At 40.9% G+C, this 15,547-nt stretch overlaps 2 protein-coding genes across 3 annotated transcripts in view; both read left to right on the forward strand.

Annotated features, from left to right (window-relative positions):
• Positions 1-15,547, forward strand: part of LOC127986284 (gamma-aminobutyric acid receptor subunit beta-2) — a 94,851-nt gene that overhangs the window by 43,847 nt on the left and 35,457 nt on the right. For both annotated transcript variants that reach the window (XM_052588552.1, XM_052588553.1), the window contains exon 5: positions 15,286-15,368. In XM_052588552.1, the coding sequence (XP_052444512.1) occupies positions 15,286-15,368 (83 nt within the window). The remainder of the gene's footprint in view (positions 1-15,285; positions 15,369-15,547) is intronic.
• On the forward strand, positions 1,154-8,080 carry LOC127986283 (uncharacterized). Its single transcript, XM_052588551.1, has 2 exons — positions 1,154-7,608; positions 7,945-8,080. The coding sequence occupies exon 1, from the start codon at positions 1,273-1,275 to the stop codon at positions 7,291-7,293; it is 6,021 nt and encodes a 2,006-aa protein (XP_052444511.1). The 5' UTR covers positions 1,154-1,272; the 3' UTR covers positions 7,294-7,608; positions 7,945-8,080.

Consider the following 15,547-nt stretch of genomic DNA (forward strand, 5'->3'; position numbering starts at 1 on the left):
CTGGCAAATTTTGTAGGTGGAGTTGACAGAATGTGCAATAATATGGTCTGTGGCATGGAAGGATTGACACATGAAAGTTTGCGTCCTTCGGGTCGATCGCTGTCAACCAATCTCAGGGACGGATGCGCCTGAAGATGTGTTCCTGTATCCAAGTCTTGAACAGTAACCGGTGAAGGGCCAGTTCAAGACACGCAGGTCCTAGATTGGTCATAACCCACTGCCTTTCTTGGGTACAATGAAGTAGGGGTTGTAAAACCCTTGCTACATATTGGCTGGAGGGACCGGCTCTATCGCATCCTTCACCAGTAGGACTCCACACACAAGACAGGAGCATCAGCCACCTTTGTTTATGTGAAGCAGATGCCGCAGAACTTGGGGGGACACCGGACGAATTGAATCCTATGGTCCACAGGAACTAGCGATATGGTACGTGTCATGTTCTGTAAGAATACTTTGCATTTAGTTTGTTTCTTTCTCCCCCTAGTGGTCATCTAGGAGTAATTCATTGTGTTCATATATAATTCTTACATTGCTTTCATTGGTTGATTTTATCACATGATGCAGTCAGATCAGGAAATACATCAGTAGTTATATTCCATGCGGTCCACTTGCAGCTCTAGTAATCTAATCCTGTCTTCATTTTGTGTTTGTGCCTTGAGAAAGCATCGCTTGTAAGTTGTATTTGAGTTTATAGTTAATTACGTTGATACATATGTCATGTAAGACTTTCTGCAATGTTCTTGAATATTTATTTGTTTACACATGAAAACTGCTATTGTATAGGCTTTCAGTGAAGAGGTCATTCAATAGTTTGTTAGTTTAGCTGTTGAGCTGCACATACTATATTTACTATAAGTTATACGTTTTTACAGTTATAAGCATATTAGCTGAATGTAATATATGTGTTACAACTTTGTAGCTTAAAGGTGTATTATTTCATGTCTGTTAATGTATGACATGTTTGGATAGCATTCAGTGATTGGTGTTATCTTTCTGTATCATTTCAGTTTTACAAAGATTCCTTCATGAGAATTAAGACAACAGTAAAGAGCCTTGAACTTTACTCCAGCCTCTGACTTTCTCTTGAAGCCTGTTAGCTATCTGTCGATTTGTGTACAGTCACACACACTGAGGACAGAATAGTAAAAATGCGACTTCACGGCGGGCAAAACAGCAATAAGAAGATAAAAAACTGAGCCAGGACACCTCTCAAACATACTAAGGCCTCTTTATACTTCCCGTCTAATACATCTTGGAGGATTGTTAAACATAATGTCGCATATCAGTGAGGCTGGAGTGGGAAAAGCATCCATCACTGACGGCAGTGTTAAAGATCAAGAGACGGCACGTGAAGCAAGATCACAACATTCCACCTTATCAAGCACATCTAAAGTGTCCTCAGCTAGCAGGGCCGCTGCTAAGGCCCGTGCTAAAGTTGAAGCTGCACGTGCACGTGCCACCTTTGTTCAGAGAGAAGCTGAATTGAAGATAAAAGAGGCACATCTTGCAGCTGATTTGAAGGTCAAGGAAGCACGTATAGCCGTTGAGTTAGCAGCTTTGGAGCAAGAGAGGGAGATTGCAGTAGCTTTGGCTGAAGCTGAAGTTTTTGAGGCAGCAGCAGAGATCGAAGGTACTCAGGGCAGTCGGAGTCTCCATGAGTCAGTTCAAGCCGCCATTCAGCGCACCCGTGAATATGTCGAACAACACTCCCAGCTACGTCTCAGTGATGAAAAACCCCCAGTACTTGAGCCATACACGCCATCACTGTTGCCGCTCATCAAACCTGAGGTCCAATCAGACAGAAAGGAGCATTTCCCTGGTCCCAACAGTGCTTCTCATTTCTTACCCAAGAATGAGGGTGCAATTCAGGCTGCAGCACAACAGCTAGAAAGAACAACGTCCATGGTACATCAACTCAACACAAGGGATGATAACCATAAAGCGCAGCAGCCTGAAAGGCCAACGCCAGCAGTTCAACACCACTCCTTTGATCACCTCTTCTCTACTCGTCCAGACCCTTGCTCTGTCAGTAGAGCCTCATTACAGTCACATTTAGGCTATGCAGACGACAGGGCAGGTATGAGTGATATTGCGAGGTACTTGGTACGTCGAGAGCTGGTGAATTCTGGCCTGTTCAAGTTTAATGATCGTCCAGAAAATTACTGGGCGTGGAAATCTTCATTCTGCAACGCTATTGGAGGACTGAACTTAAGTGCTAGCGAAGAGCTTGACCTCTTAACAAAATGGTTAGGAAATCAGTCTTCAGAACACGTCATACGGATTCGTTCTGTACATGTTGCCAGGCCTGATATAGGTTTAAGAATGGCTTGGGATCGCCTAGAGGAGTGCTATGGCTCCCCCGAGGTAATTGAAAGAGCTCTCTTTGAGAGGATAGAGAACTTTCCTAAAATCAGTCATAAGGACCCCATAAAGCTCAGGGAGCTGGGAGACCTGCTAAGGGAGTTAGTGTCTGCAAAATCTGAGGGTTACCTTCCAGGGCTCTCATACTTGGACACCGCAAGGGGTGTCAACCCTATCGTAGAGAAGTTGCCAATTGGTCTGCAAGAGAGGTGGTTAGCTCAAGGCTCACAATATAAGGAGCAACACAATGTATGTTTTCCTCCATTTGCATACTTTACAGAGTTCATATGCAGTGAAGCACGCCGAAGAAACGACCCAAGTTTCACTCTCTTGACAGCCCCTGTAACCCCGTTGAATAATTCCCACAGGTATACTACAGGACCATCAAAGTTTGATCGAGTGGAAAAGAGATCAGCATATGGCAAAGGCTATGTTTCTGCTCACAAGACTGGAATCGCGTCACTACAAACAGCTTCTCAGGCGGATAGTTCAAGCAGCAGGCGAGGAGAAATAGACAAACAATGCCCGATCCACAAGAAGCCACATCCTCTGAAAAAGTGTAGAGGTTTTCGAAGTAAGTCACTAGAGGAACGCAAAGCTTTTCTTAAAGAAAATGGGATCTGTTTCAGATGTTGCTCTTCTACTATTCACCAGGCTAAGAACTGTGAAGTAGCTTTGAAGTGCACAGAATGTGAGAGCGACAGCCATATTGCAGCACTACATCCTGGACCCCCACCATGGGACAGGAAAAGTCCCCCCTCAGAGCATGGCGGGGAGGGTGAAAGAGAAACACTTCAGATGGCAGTCACCTCTAGGTGCACGGAGGTCTGTGATAACAGTAAGGAACCTAGATCCTGTTCCAAGATTTGCCTAGTGAAAGTTTATCCTAAAGCACACCCTGACAAAGCTGTGAAAATGTATGTCATTCTGGATGATCAGAGCAACAGGTCCTTGGCCAGGTCTGAATTCTTTGACCTCTTTCAAATTGAAGGGTCAAACTCACCATACATTCTGCGCACATGTTCAGGGGTCACCGAAGCGTTTGGGAGAAGAGCCACAGGGTTCATGGTGGAGTCACTGGATGAAACAACAAGTGTGATGCTTCCTACACTCATTGAATGCAATCATGTGCCGAATGACCGCACAGAGATTCCAACTCCAGCAGCTGCACAGCACCACACACACCTGAAGTCCATAGCTCACAAGATACCACACCTAGATCAAGAGGCCCAGATACTCCTTCTTCTGGGACGCGACATCCTCCAGGTTCACAAAGTCAGAGAACAACGCAATGGGCCACCTAGAGCACCCTACGCTCAAAGACTAGACCTTGGCTGGGTTGTTATAGGTAACGTCTGCTTGGGCTCAGCCCAAAAGACAGATTCTGTAAATTCTTTTCGGACTAACGTGCTCGAAAATGGACGTCCATCTCTCCTTACTCCATGTCCCAATCATATTCAAGTCAAGGAGAGGTTTGGCAATGAAGGACTACACTGCACATCTCTTCACGGCCTTACAAACCACACCCCAGTCCTCCATGACTGCAGCCTCGGCAGCACGATTTTTGAGAGAACCAAGGATGATGACAAAGTGGGTCTCTCCATCGAAGATGATCTTTTCCTGGAGCTTATGGATAAAGAAATGTTTATAGATGAGTCTAATAGCTGGGTGGCGCCTCTTCCATTTCGATCACCACGGCGACAGCTGCCAAACAATCGAGAACAAGCTCTTAGTCGCCTTGCCTCTTTGTGCCACACATTTAAAAGAAAGCCTGAGATGAAAACTCACTTTGTGAACTTCATGCAAAAGATCTTCGATCACGACCAGGCAGAGTTAGCTCCACCGCTGCAAGAGGGAAAGGAACGATGGTACTTACCCATCTTCGGTGTCTATCACCCTCAGAAGCCGAACCAGATTAGAGTCGTGTTTGATTCCAGTGCTCAGCATCATGGGATTTCTCTCAACGATGTGTTACTTAAAGGCCCAGATCTGAACAACAGCTTACTTGGAGTCTTACTACGCTTCCGCAGAGAGTCAATAGCAGTGGTAGCAGACATTGAGCAGATGTTTTACAGTTTCACTGTCAGAGAAGACCATCGAGACTTCCTTAGGTTCCTTTGGTTCAAGGACAACGAACCAGGAAAGGAGATTGTTGAGTACAGGATGAAAGTCCATGTGTTCGGCAATAGCCCGTCGCCAGCAGTAGCTATCTATGGTCTTCGTCGCGCGGCACAATATGGAGCAAGTGAGTATGGCTCAGAGGCACAACACTTTGTGGAGCGCGACTTCTACGTCGACGATGGCCTCAAGTCTCTACCATCAGCTTCTAAAGCCATAGATCTGCTGAAAAAGGCACAAGAGATGCTTGCAGACTCAAACTTACGCCTCCATAAGATAGCGTCAAACCACTCTGGCGTTTTGGATGCCTTTCCACTAGAAGACCACGCAAAGGGTTTGCAGAACCTGGACTTCAACGACAATTCATCCCTCATTCAACGCAGCTTAGGGCTCAGCTGGGATCTTAAACATGATGTTTTCACCTTCAGAGTAGCATCTACCGAGAAGCCTTTTACCCGTAGAGGTGTTCTAGCCACCGTGAACAGTTTGTTTGATCCTCTCGGATTTGTGGCGCCAATCATTATACAAGGGAAGTTCCTGTTACGAGAGTTTACTAGCATTGAAGCCCTCGACTGGGATACGCCTCTTCCACATGAGAAGGAAACTGAATGGAGAATGTGGAAAGACTCCTTGCAAGACTTGAGTGAGCTCAAGATTCCAAGAGCCTACACACCTACTACCCTTACCACCACCCAAAAGAAAGAGCTCCACATCTTCTCAGATGCCTCGGTGAAGGCCATTGCCGCTGTAGCTTACCTTAAGGTGATCAGCGATGATGGAGAGTGTTACGTGGGATTTGTTTTGGGAAAGGCAAAACTGGTGCCCTTATCTGCTCACACTATCCCAAGGTTGGAACTGGGAGCAGCTGTGTTGGCAGTAGAAATGGCAGAGTTGATAGAGAGTGAGTTGGACATCAGTGTAGACACATTGCAGTTTTATACAGACAGCAAGGTCGTCTTGGGGTACATATACAATCAGACCAGGCGGTTTTATGTGTACGTTTCCAACAGAATCCAGCGAATCAGGAAGTCCACCAAACCTGAGCAGTGGCACTACGTCTGCACCACACAGAATCCAGCAGATCATGCTACACGTTCTGTACCTGCGGCTGAATTAGCAAGCACAACCTGGCTCACGGGGCCTTCATTTTTGTCCCTTCCTGAAGGAGAAGCCATTTCAGGAGAGGAGTCATATGAGCTCATTGATCCAGATGCAGACGTTGATGTGCGTTCTCATGCCACCACTCTCTCTACTCCATCATGTAGTCTGGGATCTCATCGTTTTGAACGGTTCTCATCTTGGAAGTCTCTGGTACGAGCCACAGCATTCCTGACACACATCATTCAGTCTCAAAGAAATGAAGTAAAAACCAAGAATGGCAGCTGTAGTGGTTGGCATCTGTGCAGAAAACCTCACACGGCAGAAGAACTGTCTAAGGCAGAAACTCTTATTGTCAAGTGTGTGCAAAGGGAAACTTACAGCAAAGAGTTCTCCTGCTTGGTTGCTGGGAAAGATATCTCAAAAGATAGTTCACTGAGAAAGCTTAACCCCTATGTGGACGAAGAGGGTCTTCTGAGAATAGGAGGCAGGCTCAACCATGCGTTACTCGACACTAAAGAAAAGTTCCCTCTCATCATTCCAGGCCGCAGCCACATTGCAACATTGCTTGTGCGCCATTACCATGACAAGGTTAAGCACCAAGGTCGTGTTTTTACAGAAGGCTCTATCCGCGAAGCTGGATTTTGGATCATTGGAGCTAAGAAATGTATCAGCAGTATCCTTCACAAATGTGTGACATGTAACAAACTTCGGGGGAAAAGCGCTGAACAAAAGATGGCAGACCTACCTTCAGATCGTCTGAGTACAGAGCCCCCTTTCACCTACGTGGGTCTTGACGTTTTTGGCCCTTGGGCTGTCACCACAAGACGAACCCGCGGTAGTCAGGCTAACAGCAAAAGGTGGGCTGTACTTTTCACCTGCATGAGCACACGGGCCGTGCACATAGAGCTGATAGAGGCAATGGACACATCAAGCTTTATCAATGCATTGCGCCGATTCTTTGCTTTGCGGGGACCTGCCAAGCAAATCCGTTCAGACTGTGGAACCAACTTTACAGGTGCCTGCAAGGAGCTGCACATACTCCTTACCGATCCCAAAGAGCCCAATGTGAGGAGGTACTTGGGTGAAGAGGGTTGCTCTTGGGTGTTTAACTCTCCGCATTCCTCCCACATGGGAGGAGCTTGGGAGCGAATGATTGGTTTCGCCAGACGGATACTCAACTCCATGCTTATGCAAACCAACCCTTCATGCCTCACTCATGAGGTGTTGTCTACTTTAATGGCAGAGATCACAGCAATTATTAATGCTAGGCCACTTGCACCTATTTCTTCAGACCCGGAGTCACCCTTTCTTCTTACTCCTGCTACACTTCTGACTCAGAAGATGTCTACTTACCCTCCTCCTCCGGGAACCTTTGACAGCACAGATCTTCATCGCCAGCAGTGGAGACGGGTGCAGCATCTGGCCAACACATTTTGGAGCAGATGGAGACGTGAGTACCTTCCTACGCTGCAAAGCCGAAGCAAGTGGCAGGATGTACGACCAAACATTGAGAAAGGTGACCTGGTTCTGCTTAAGGATAACCAGGAGAAAAGGAATGAATGGCCCATGGCTCTGGTTACAAGGACATTCCCTGACGAAGATGGGAAGGTCAGGAAGATTGAACTCAAGGTCACAAGATCTGGGTCAGCAAGGACCTTCTTGAGACCTGTTTCTGAGACGATCCTTCTCAAGAGTGCTGAGGAATTAAACTGATTTAGTTTTCCCTTTTTTATTCAGACTTAATAAGGTTATTCAGAGAGTGGTATTTAATTAATACCAGGCGGGGAGTGTCATGTTCTGTAAGAATACTTTGCATTTAGTTTGTTTCTTTCTCCCCCTAGTGGTCATCTAGGAGTAATTCATTGTGTTCATATATAATTCTTACATTGCTTTCATTGGTTGATTTTATCACATGATGCAGTCAGATCAGGAAATACATCAGTAGTTATATTCCATGCGGTCCACTTGCAGCTCTAGTAATCTAATCCTGTCTTCATTTTGTGTTTGTGCCTTGAGAAAGCATCGCTTGTAAGTTGTATTTGAGTTTATAGTTAATTACGTTGATACATATGTCATGTAAGACTTTCTGCAATGTTCTTGAATATTTATTTGTTTACACATGAAAACTGCTATTGTATAGGCTTTCAGTGAAGAGGTCATTCAATAGTTTGTTAGTTTAGCTGTTGAGCTGCACATACTATATTTACTATAAGTTATACGTTTTTACAGTTATAAGCATATTAGCTGAATGTAATATATGTGTTACAACTTTGTAGCTTAAAGGTGTATTATTTCATGTCTGTTAATGTATGACATGTTTGGATAGCATTCAGTGATTGGTGTTATCTTTCTGTATCATTTCAGTTTTACAAAGATTCCTTCATGAGAATTAAGACAACAGTAAAGAGCCTTGAACTTTACTCCAGCCTCTGACTTTCTCTTGAAGCCTGTTAGCTATCTGTCGATTTGTGTACAGTCACACACACTGAGGACAGAATAGTACGGGTAGCCAGGTACACAGAAACCACACAAGCTGGACCAGCAAGACCACATACGTACCTGCCGCGGGCAGAGGGGTGGAATATAGGGACCTGGTGAAGGGAGAAGAGCATCCTTCTCTCTCTTGGTCACCCGTCTCGAGGCCTCTTGCTCTTCTGCTTACCTCCAGGTTGACAGGCTGGGGCGCTGCAGCCGGTGGATGGGTGGAGGCACAGCTGCCCACCAGGCAGAAAGTCAGACCGCTTCATTCTGCTTCTGTGCAACCGAGAACTGCTGGGCCATGTTCTCTACTGCGTTGCTGAAAAGGCTGGTCTGAGACACAGGGACCTTGAGGAACTGAACTTTGTCTGCATCCCTCATGTCAAACAGACAAAACCAGAGGTGACACTCCTGGACCACAAGTGTGGACGACGCACGAACCAGAGATCATGTGGTGTCCTTCATTGCTCAGAGCGTGTGATCAGCTATGTTTTGAAGCTCTTAAAGAACTTCCGGATTGTGTCCACCTTCATGTAGGTCCCTCAGTGCTTTAGCCTTAAGAACCTGCAGTTACGCTGTAGCTTGTCAGGTGGAGGCACATTCTCCACAGGCAGCATAAACTTTGCCTGACTGCCGCCATGACAAGAACTGACAAGAGGATGAGACAATGGAGCTCCGCTCCTTTGAAGAAACTGAGCTTGGCCTGCGACTCTGAGATGATCATCTTCCCACAATGAGAACATGACTCATCCACAAATGCCACCTCAGTATGCTAAATGCCCAGACACACAAGGCAGAGATAGTGACCATCACCCAGCGCCAGGTAATGACCTCATCCAGAAAACGACTGGGTGATACATTGTCTATAGCAAGACCCACATCGTCTTTACAAAGACGGAACATCAAGTTGGCCACGCAATGTAATCTTTAAAAAGACGCACCTGTAAATGTTTTTTTTAGAGAAAAGTTATTTTAGAAACCTGATGTGTGCAATCCATTCGGCATAGGAAACCACCACTGCTGAAGTGCAATACCGCCAACACGATGAGCTCTCAAAGAGTGCGCTGAGCTCATTCAGTCTTCTTCTCTCAGTAGAGTAGTCCGAAGCAAAATGATGTGATCGCTGTTCTCTGAAACGAGAAGCTGAATATGAGTTGCACTTGCTGCCTAATTATACTCTCGCTGTGATCAGCAGCAGCTGGATCCCACAGTGGGATGCCAATGTGCATTGGCTCATTTAGTTTACACTCAAAGTGGATTGGTCTCTCTTAGGAGATCCCAATTCGCCTGTCATTTGATATGACATTGAGAGTGACCGAATGAAAGGGAACTGAGGGCGTCTAATATAGAATGGGACCAAAAAAAACAAAAAACAAAAAAAAAAAAAAACAATTGCAGGCCCTAACACATACCCTGACATACAGCAGTGTTTCCCAAAACTGTTCCTCGAGACTCACCAACACTTTATCAAATTAAAGCATTTCTAAGAGTTTAACCTAAAAATCTGAAATAAGAAGAAGAAGAACAGGAAGAAGAAGAAGAAGAAGAAGAAGAAGAAGAAGAAGAAGAAGAAATCTTAGCATCACACTGTTAATAAACTGTTTTTCTGCTAACCGTAAGATTGCATTCTCACAAGCTCAAGGTGATAGAGCTTCTGACCCCCAATGTCACGCAGCAAATTGCCAGTCTTTTTTTTTTTTTTTTTTTTCTGCTGATGTCTCTGACTTCTCTTTCAAGATGAAGGTGGTGTTGAGGAACAGGGGCTAACCCCCCAAGCACTGTTAGATGTTTGGCTCTTGTGAGAAGTGCAGCAGTGTTTGTTAAGCTCAGGAGTGCATCGGGATTTGCTTCTGTGCTTGTAGCTTAAGGGCTTAAATCAGAGCATATTTCAGACATCTGCCTCTATGCCATGCATGTAAACTGTTAATAATACATGCTAATTTACTGTATGGATAAATCTAATTAAACAAGTTAAAACAACAATAAACTGTAAAAAAAAACAAAACAAAAAAACACAAACATCTAGTTAATTCCTTTGGTTTTATGCTTAAAAAGAATGAATAATCAAATAAATTAATAAATTAGTAATGCATATGCCAAAACTACATAAACCCATTTTAAGTATAATTCTGTAGTTACTATATCCTATATCCTTGTGTGATTCCTAAAATTATTGTTTTACACACAATGTCTGTAAACATACTGCACCTAAAATAACTATATTAACATTAAAACTTACAGAGCATGTTGCACAATGCACAGTGAGAGCGTCTTGTCACATGCATCTTGATACATGCACACATAATATATTTGCGGCTGACTCATTTAGTTAGTTAGTTAGCTAGTCAGTCAATTAAAAGGTAACACAAAATTAGTACAACAATGGGCACTGTTTTTGTTACCATAGTTAACCTTTCAAAAATGTCTAATATGTACCGCTTGCTTAATAATAAGTACATTTAAGGCACTAATGTGCAAAGGTGTATCTTTTATTAAACAATAAAATTAAGCAAAATGTTGCTTGGAATTGTTTTAGATATGTTCCACAACAGTTATTGGTGAAAAGCAGTGTTCATTTATTTGAGAAATAATTGAAGGCTGTATGTCATCGTTTTCATTTGTTAGAAATTAGTATTTAACTTTCAAAATGAAGAAAAAAAAATCCAATGGCATATACTGTTTGGAGAAATATAATTGGTTTCAAGAATCATGAATTTTTACTGGCATTGGAACTATTGTAATTTTGATTTGAGAAGGAGATGTGAGTTTAAGAACAAATGTTTAATCACTGGTTAGATGTAAAGTGGTTAGTTGACTTACCGTACACTGACATGAGTGCTGTCCCTTAATAAAGCATGTGAGAGCCTTTGACTTCACTGACACTCTTTACATGTAAGATCTCCAGCTATTATATGCACTCATTCTTGATTATATGAATATGCATGAGAGCATCTCCTAATTAGATTGAGATATGCTCTTTTTGTATAACTAATTATAGTATAATTAGCCCTACATTAGTTGAACTATCTTGCTGAAGTAAAGAAATGCATCATTAAAATTATATGATCAGTTGCCAAGTGCCTCACAAATCTGCATTAACAGTACTGGAAGTTTCTGCTCAAGTTAACTGAGTTTGCTGCTTTTATATTATTTGAGGTCAAATGCATCATTTGTGACAAAATGTATAATAATAATAATAATAATAATAATAATAATAATAATAATGATAATAATAATAATGATAATAATAATAATAAATGTTTACGATAATAAGCTTCTGAAGTAAGCTTGGGCACACCAGTAAGAAGTCTTAATAATTTAGGTGGCTTTATTGACTAAGGGGTTTTCATTAAAAAAATAAAAATAAAATAAATAAATGAACAAAAAATGTTCACAATTTTTATCAGAATGATGCAGTGACAATTAAAGTCTCATTAAAGCCCGCATTAATTCAGTCCACTTTCAAGCCATTTTTTTTTCTGTATAAAGTTTTTTCGAAACACTTTCTGAATCTAATGCTCATTTTATTCCACCGTTGAAACCTGCCATTAAACAGCCTATTATATTCTAGTAAAAATAAAAACTATTAAAAACATATGATGATTATAAGATAGTTTTGAACTAGATGTTTAAAATGAACATGTAGAACTAACTTTGTGACAACTTGCCCTGCTCTTAGTACATTTATGCAATCAAGAGTTTCAAGTTTGCCATCATTATCAAACGTCATTGTAGATCAGCTGAAATGACATTTCCTCTGAAATATAGAATAGATTTGATGGTTTGAAAGCCATCTGTTACTGCAAGCTTTTTCATTCACAATGTTTATGTCACATTACAGGTCATTTATATTCTGCAGTCTCCTGCAATGCACTCATTTAGTAATTCTGTAGGTAACACATTTTTTTATAGTCTACTTTTTTATAGTCTAATTACATGTCAACTAGCAGTCATTAGAGTTTAATATTTACTCTATATATATTTACCGGTTTAAGAAGATATATATGCTCATTTATTCATTATAAAAATAATTATTCTGCTCATCTGGTGTACCTGGTGTTTCTTCTCCTTGAGAGCTTCTGTACACTTGAGCTAAGGTCATTGTCATTTTGTTATCTCGCTGTACTTTAAATGTGGCAAATATCTGATCTTTTGTGTTCATACCTCTACTCAATCTTGTACTCTTCTGAACTTCCCCATCTGTATATGAACAATATCTCACGAGCAGGAGTGTGATATGGCTCTGTATCAGCACAGCTCACAGTCATGTCGGTACAGAGCTATATCCATCTACTGTTCATGTCATATTGCATTTGTACAGTCCAGAGTTTTTTAAATAACCAAAAAAGCTCTCTTGTGTAACCACTTTCTTCCACTATATCTGCTGTTGATTTCATTTTTAAACAGCTGTTCTGAATTTTCTATCCACTATGCTGTTAAAGAGTCTTTTTCAGATTTCCAGGACACAGTCAGTGTAGTTTTCCTGCAAATCTGGACTATTCAGCAGAAATATGCTGTTTCAATAAATGATCAATTGAACCGTTTCATCAACTGAACTGTTTGGCATATGTTTACATGGAATACAATATCACTAAATCTCCTGGCAATGACCAGTGTGACTAGTTTGACCCAGTTTAAAGGCTTGTATAATTATATCATTGCTGCCTCGGAAATCAAACACTAGGTTCGTTTTGTAGAAGTAAGACTTAAAAATATGCTCTGTATGAATGAATGTGTGTAGTATGAAGGTAATCTGGATGTTCAACATGCGTCACTATATTTGCATGTACATTTATAATATGATTATAATGCCTTTTTGGAAATATTGTGATTCAACTTTTTTTAGTAAACAGTACTTTATTCAAACTATTATGACAATCAAAGCATACTTTGCAATGTAATAACTTATAATTGGAGTAATTATAGGAAATTGAGTTAAACAATTGTAAAATGCTTCTTAATCTTGGCTAAAATTCGGGTAAACAGCACTGAGTCAGCTCTGTATATTTTAAATGCACTTTATTTAAGGCAAAGCACTTATCCTGCTGATGGAGGAAAGTCTTCACTTGTATGTCAACTTGTCTAAGTAGTCTCTTACTCTGAAACTCTCACGAACACCATTTGCTACTTTAACAACAGCTGCCAGCCCTGCTAGCAAATTTAGCAATCTGAACAAGTTCTCCCTGAGGAATTAATATCATTCTTTTTCCTCTTTGTTCTCGCAGAGGTTTGCCAGTCGACTAACACACCCAGGGCCCTTATTCTGCTTGAGCGATTTTGGCAGGTTATAACTTTGAAAGGTAAAAAGTGCTGCCCTAGACAAGGCCAGCTGTCTCTCATTGCTGTTCCCTTCCAAAATGAATGCAATGTTAATTATCTCACCAACCAAAGCCAATACAGGCTTTATTAAAAACAAATAGCTTTTCAATATTAATAAGCAGACCCCAGGAGCCTTTGCAACTCAGAAGAAAGGTGTTTTGCTAAATCTCTTTCTTCTGTTTGTCACTTTGAATGGCATAAAGAGGTGTGCCAAAATAATCACAACACTAGTATTTTCACCAGCTAAAAAATGGTTTTAAGTCAGTTATTTCTATCTTTAGCTTTAGCTGGTGGAAATACTAGTGTTCTAATCATTTTTTTCCACCACTATAAATGATGTTGGGGTAATTATTTGTGTTTCTTCGCGGTTAAGTCTTGAGCGTGAGATTATTATTTTGTTAGAAAGCCTGTACCATTATCTGGCCCATTCTGCACTCTTTTTCTCATATTCAGCAGATTTTTTTAATGAAACCTTGTTATTAAAGGAAGCGATATCCAAACACTCTTGTAGAATCTGAAGCTACGTCTCTGTTATGAGCACCTGCACTATTACCAGTGCGATATACTGTAACATATACATCAAAGAAGATATTAATAACCCTTTTGCTTGCCCTCTTTTCTTTGGTATTCCCACTTGCTATGGGATCCACAGCTACAACACGGAGGCAAGGTGATTCTGGCATGACTTGAAACTAGGACACAGATTTTCGCTCAACTATCAATCCCTGCAAGAGGATTTCTCTTGCACCGACCACTGCAGTGAATGTTTGCAGCACTGTGAACACCTTCTCTGAGTTCAAACACTCTCTATTGCTCATTTCACATGCTTTCGGTTTTGAAGAGGAAAACGGGGACTATTCAGTTCACTAAAAGGTTTTTAGACTTGACATTGCAGTCATAGATCTAAAAGTAAGTGTAGTGAGATGGTTATATTAACTTACATTCTTTACACAGCTATAAATAAAGCACATCGTAGTACTCTAAAAACAATCTCTGTTTTGCAGCACGCGCCAGTGACTGAATGGCAATATTTCCCTCATAGAATATCATCTTTATTCAGGAATATATACAGTATGGTTGATTGTATCCACCAGTAATGAACTGGATCTGTAAAGCTGTTAGTGAAGAGTCAACATTTACATGTGATTGTTGATTTCAAGAACGTATTTTTTAAGCTTTATTTATTCTATTTATCTTTAGGCATTAAAAACCCTTAGTTGTGGTAATGCATCTAATTTGAATTGCATTTTTGACATTTTGCAGTTATAATAAAGTTATCTTGTGCAGAAACATGCACATGTTTATTCTCTGTTGTTGTTTGAGTGGTGGTTATTTTATGATATTTTTTGGGGGGTTCTAGGTTCTGTGGTACTAAGTTATATTTACAGAAAAGCACTAATCTGATCCATTAAGATGTGGTAAATCTTTAATGCTTTTGACCACAGATTTAACGTTGACACTTTAAAGAAGACACTTTATTGTTAAAATTATAATTAGTAAGGTAATTGTTTAGTTTAGGTACTAGGAAGGAGTAGGGTTGTCATGCAGAATATGTGCTTTATAATTACTAATAAAGAGCTATTACGATTTTAGCAATAGGTATACCAAGAAGAAACTAGTTTATAGTGAGAATTGGTCCCTATACTAAAGTGTTTCCATATATTGCATTTATGTATTATTCATATACGTTGGTGTGTTTGTGGGGTGATGGGGAAAGTGTTCAGGAAACCGGTTTTCAAAATTATTTTATGCACTTTGCCTTGAAAAAAACATTACATGAATAAAATATGATGAAAAAAGACAAAGGTATGTGAAAGAGTACTGTATGTTGGAAATAAATTACTCTTGCATGGACACAAATGTATAATGCTAGAGAAATAGTTGCTTATGTGTGCTCTATGTGTGCAGGATTACGACCACAGCCGCCTGCATGATGGACTTGCGCAGATACCCGCTTGATGAACAGAACTGCACGCTGGAAATCGAGAGCTGTGAGTGTCCCACAAGACTTTCTTCTTTCTTTCTCTGCATCAATTTTTCATATTCATCAGATATAAACACATTTTATGTATAATGCTTTTTCTAGATGTTATTATATCCCATACACTAAAATGATTAAAATTATTTTCCCACCATATTTTGCACTGCATAGCCCATAATAACAAAAAAT

Source organism: Carassius gibelio, chromosome B21 (assembly GCF_023724105.1).
Source record: "Carassius gibelio isolate Cgi1373 ecotype wild population from Czech Republic chromosome B21, carGib1.2-hapl.c, whole genome shotgun sequence".
Lineage (NCBI taxonomy): Eukaryota > Metazoa > Chordata > Actinopteri > Cypriniformes > Cyprinidae > Carassius > Carassius gibelio.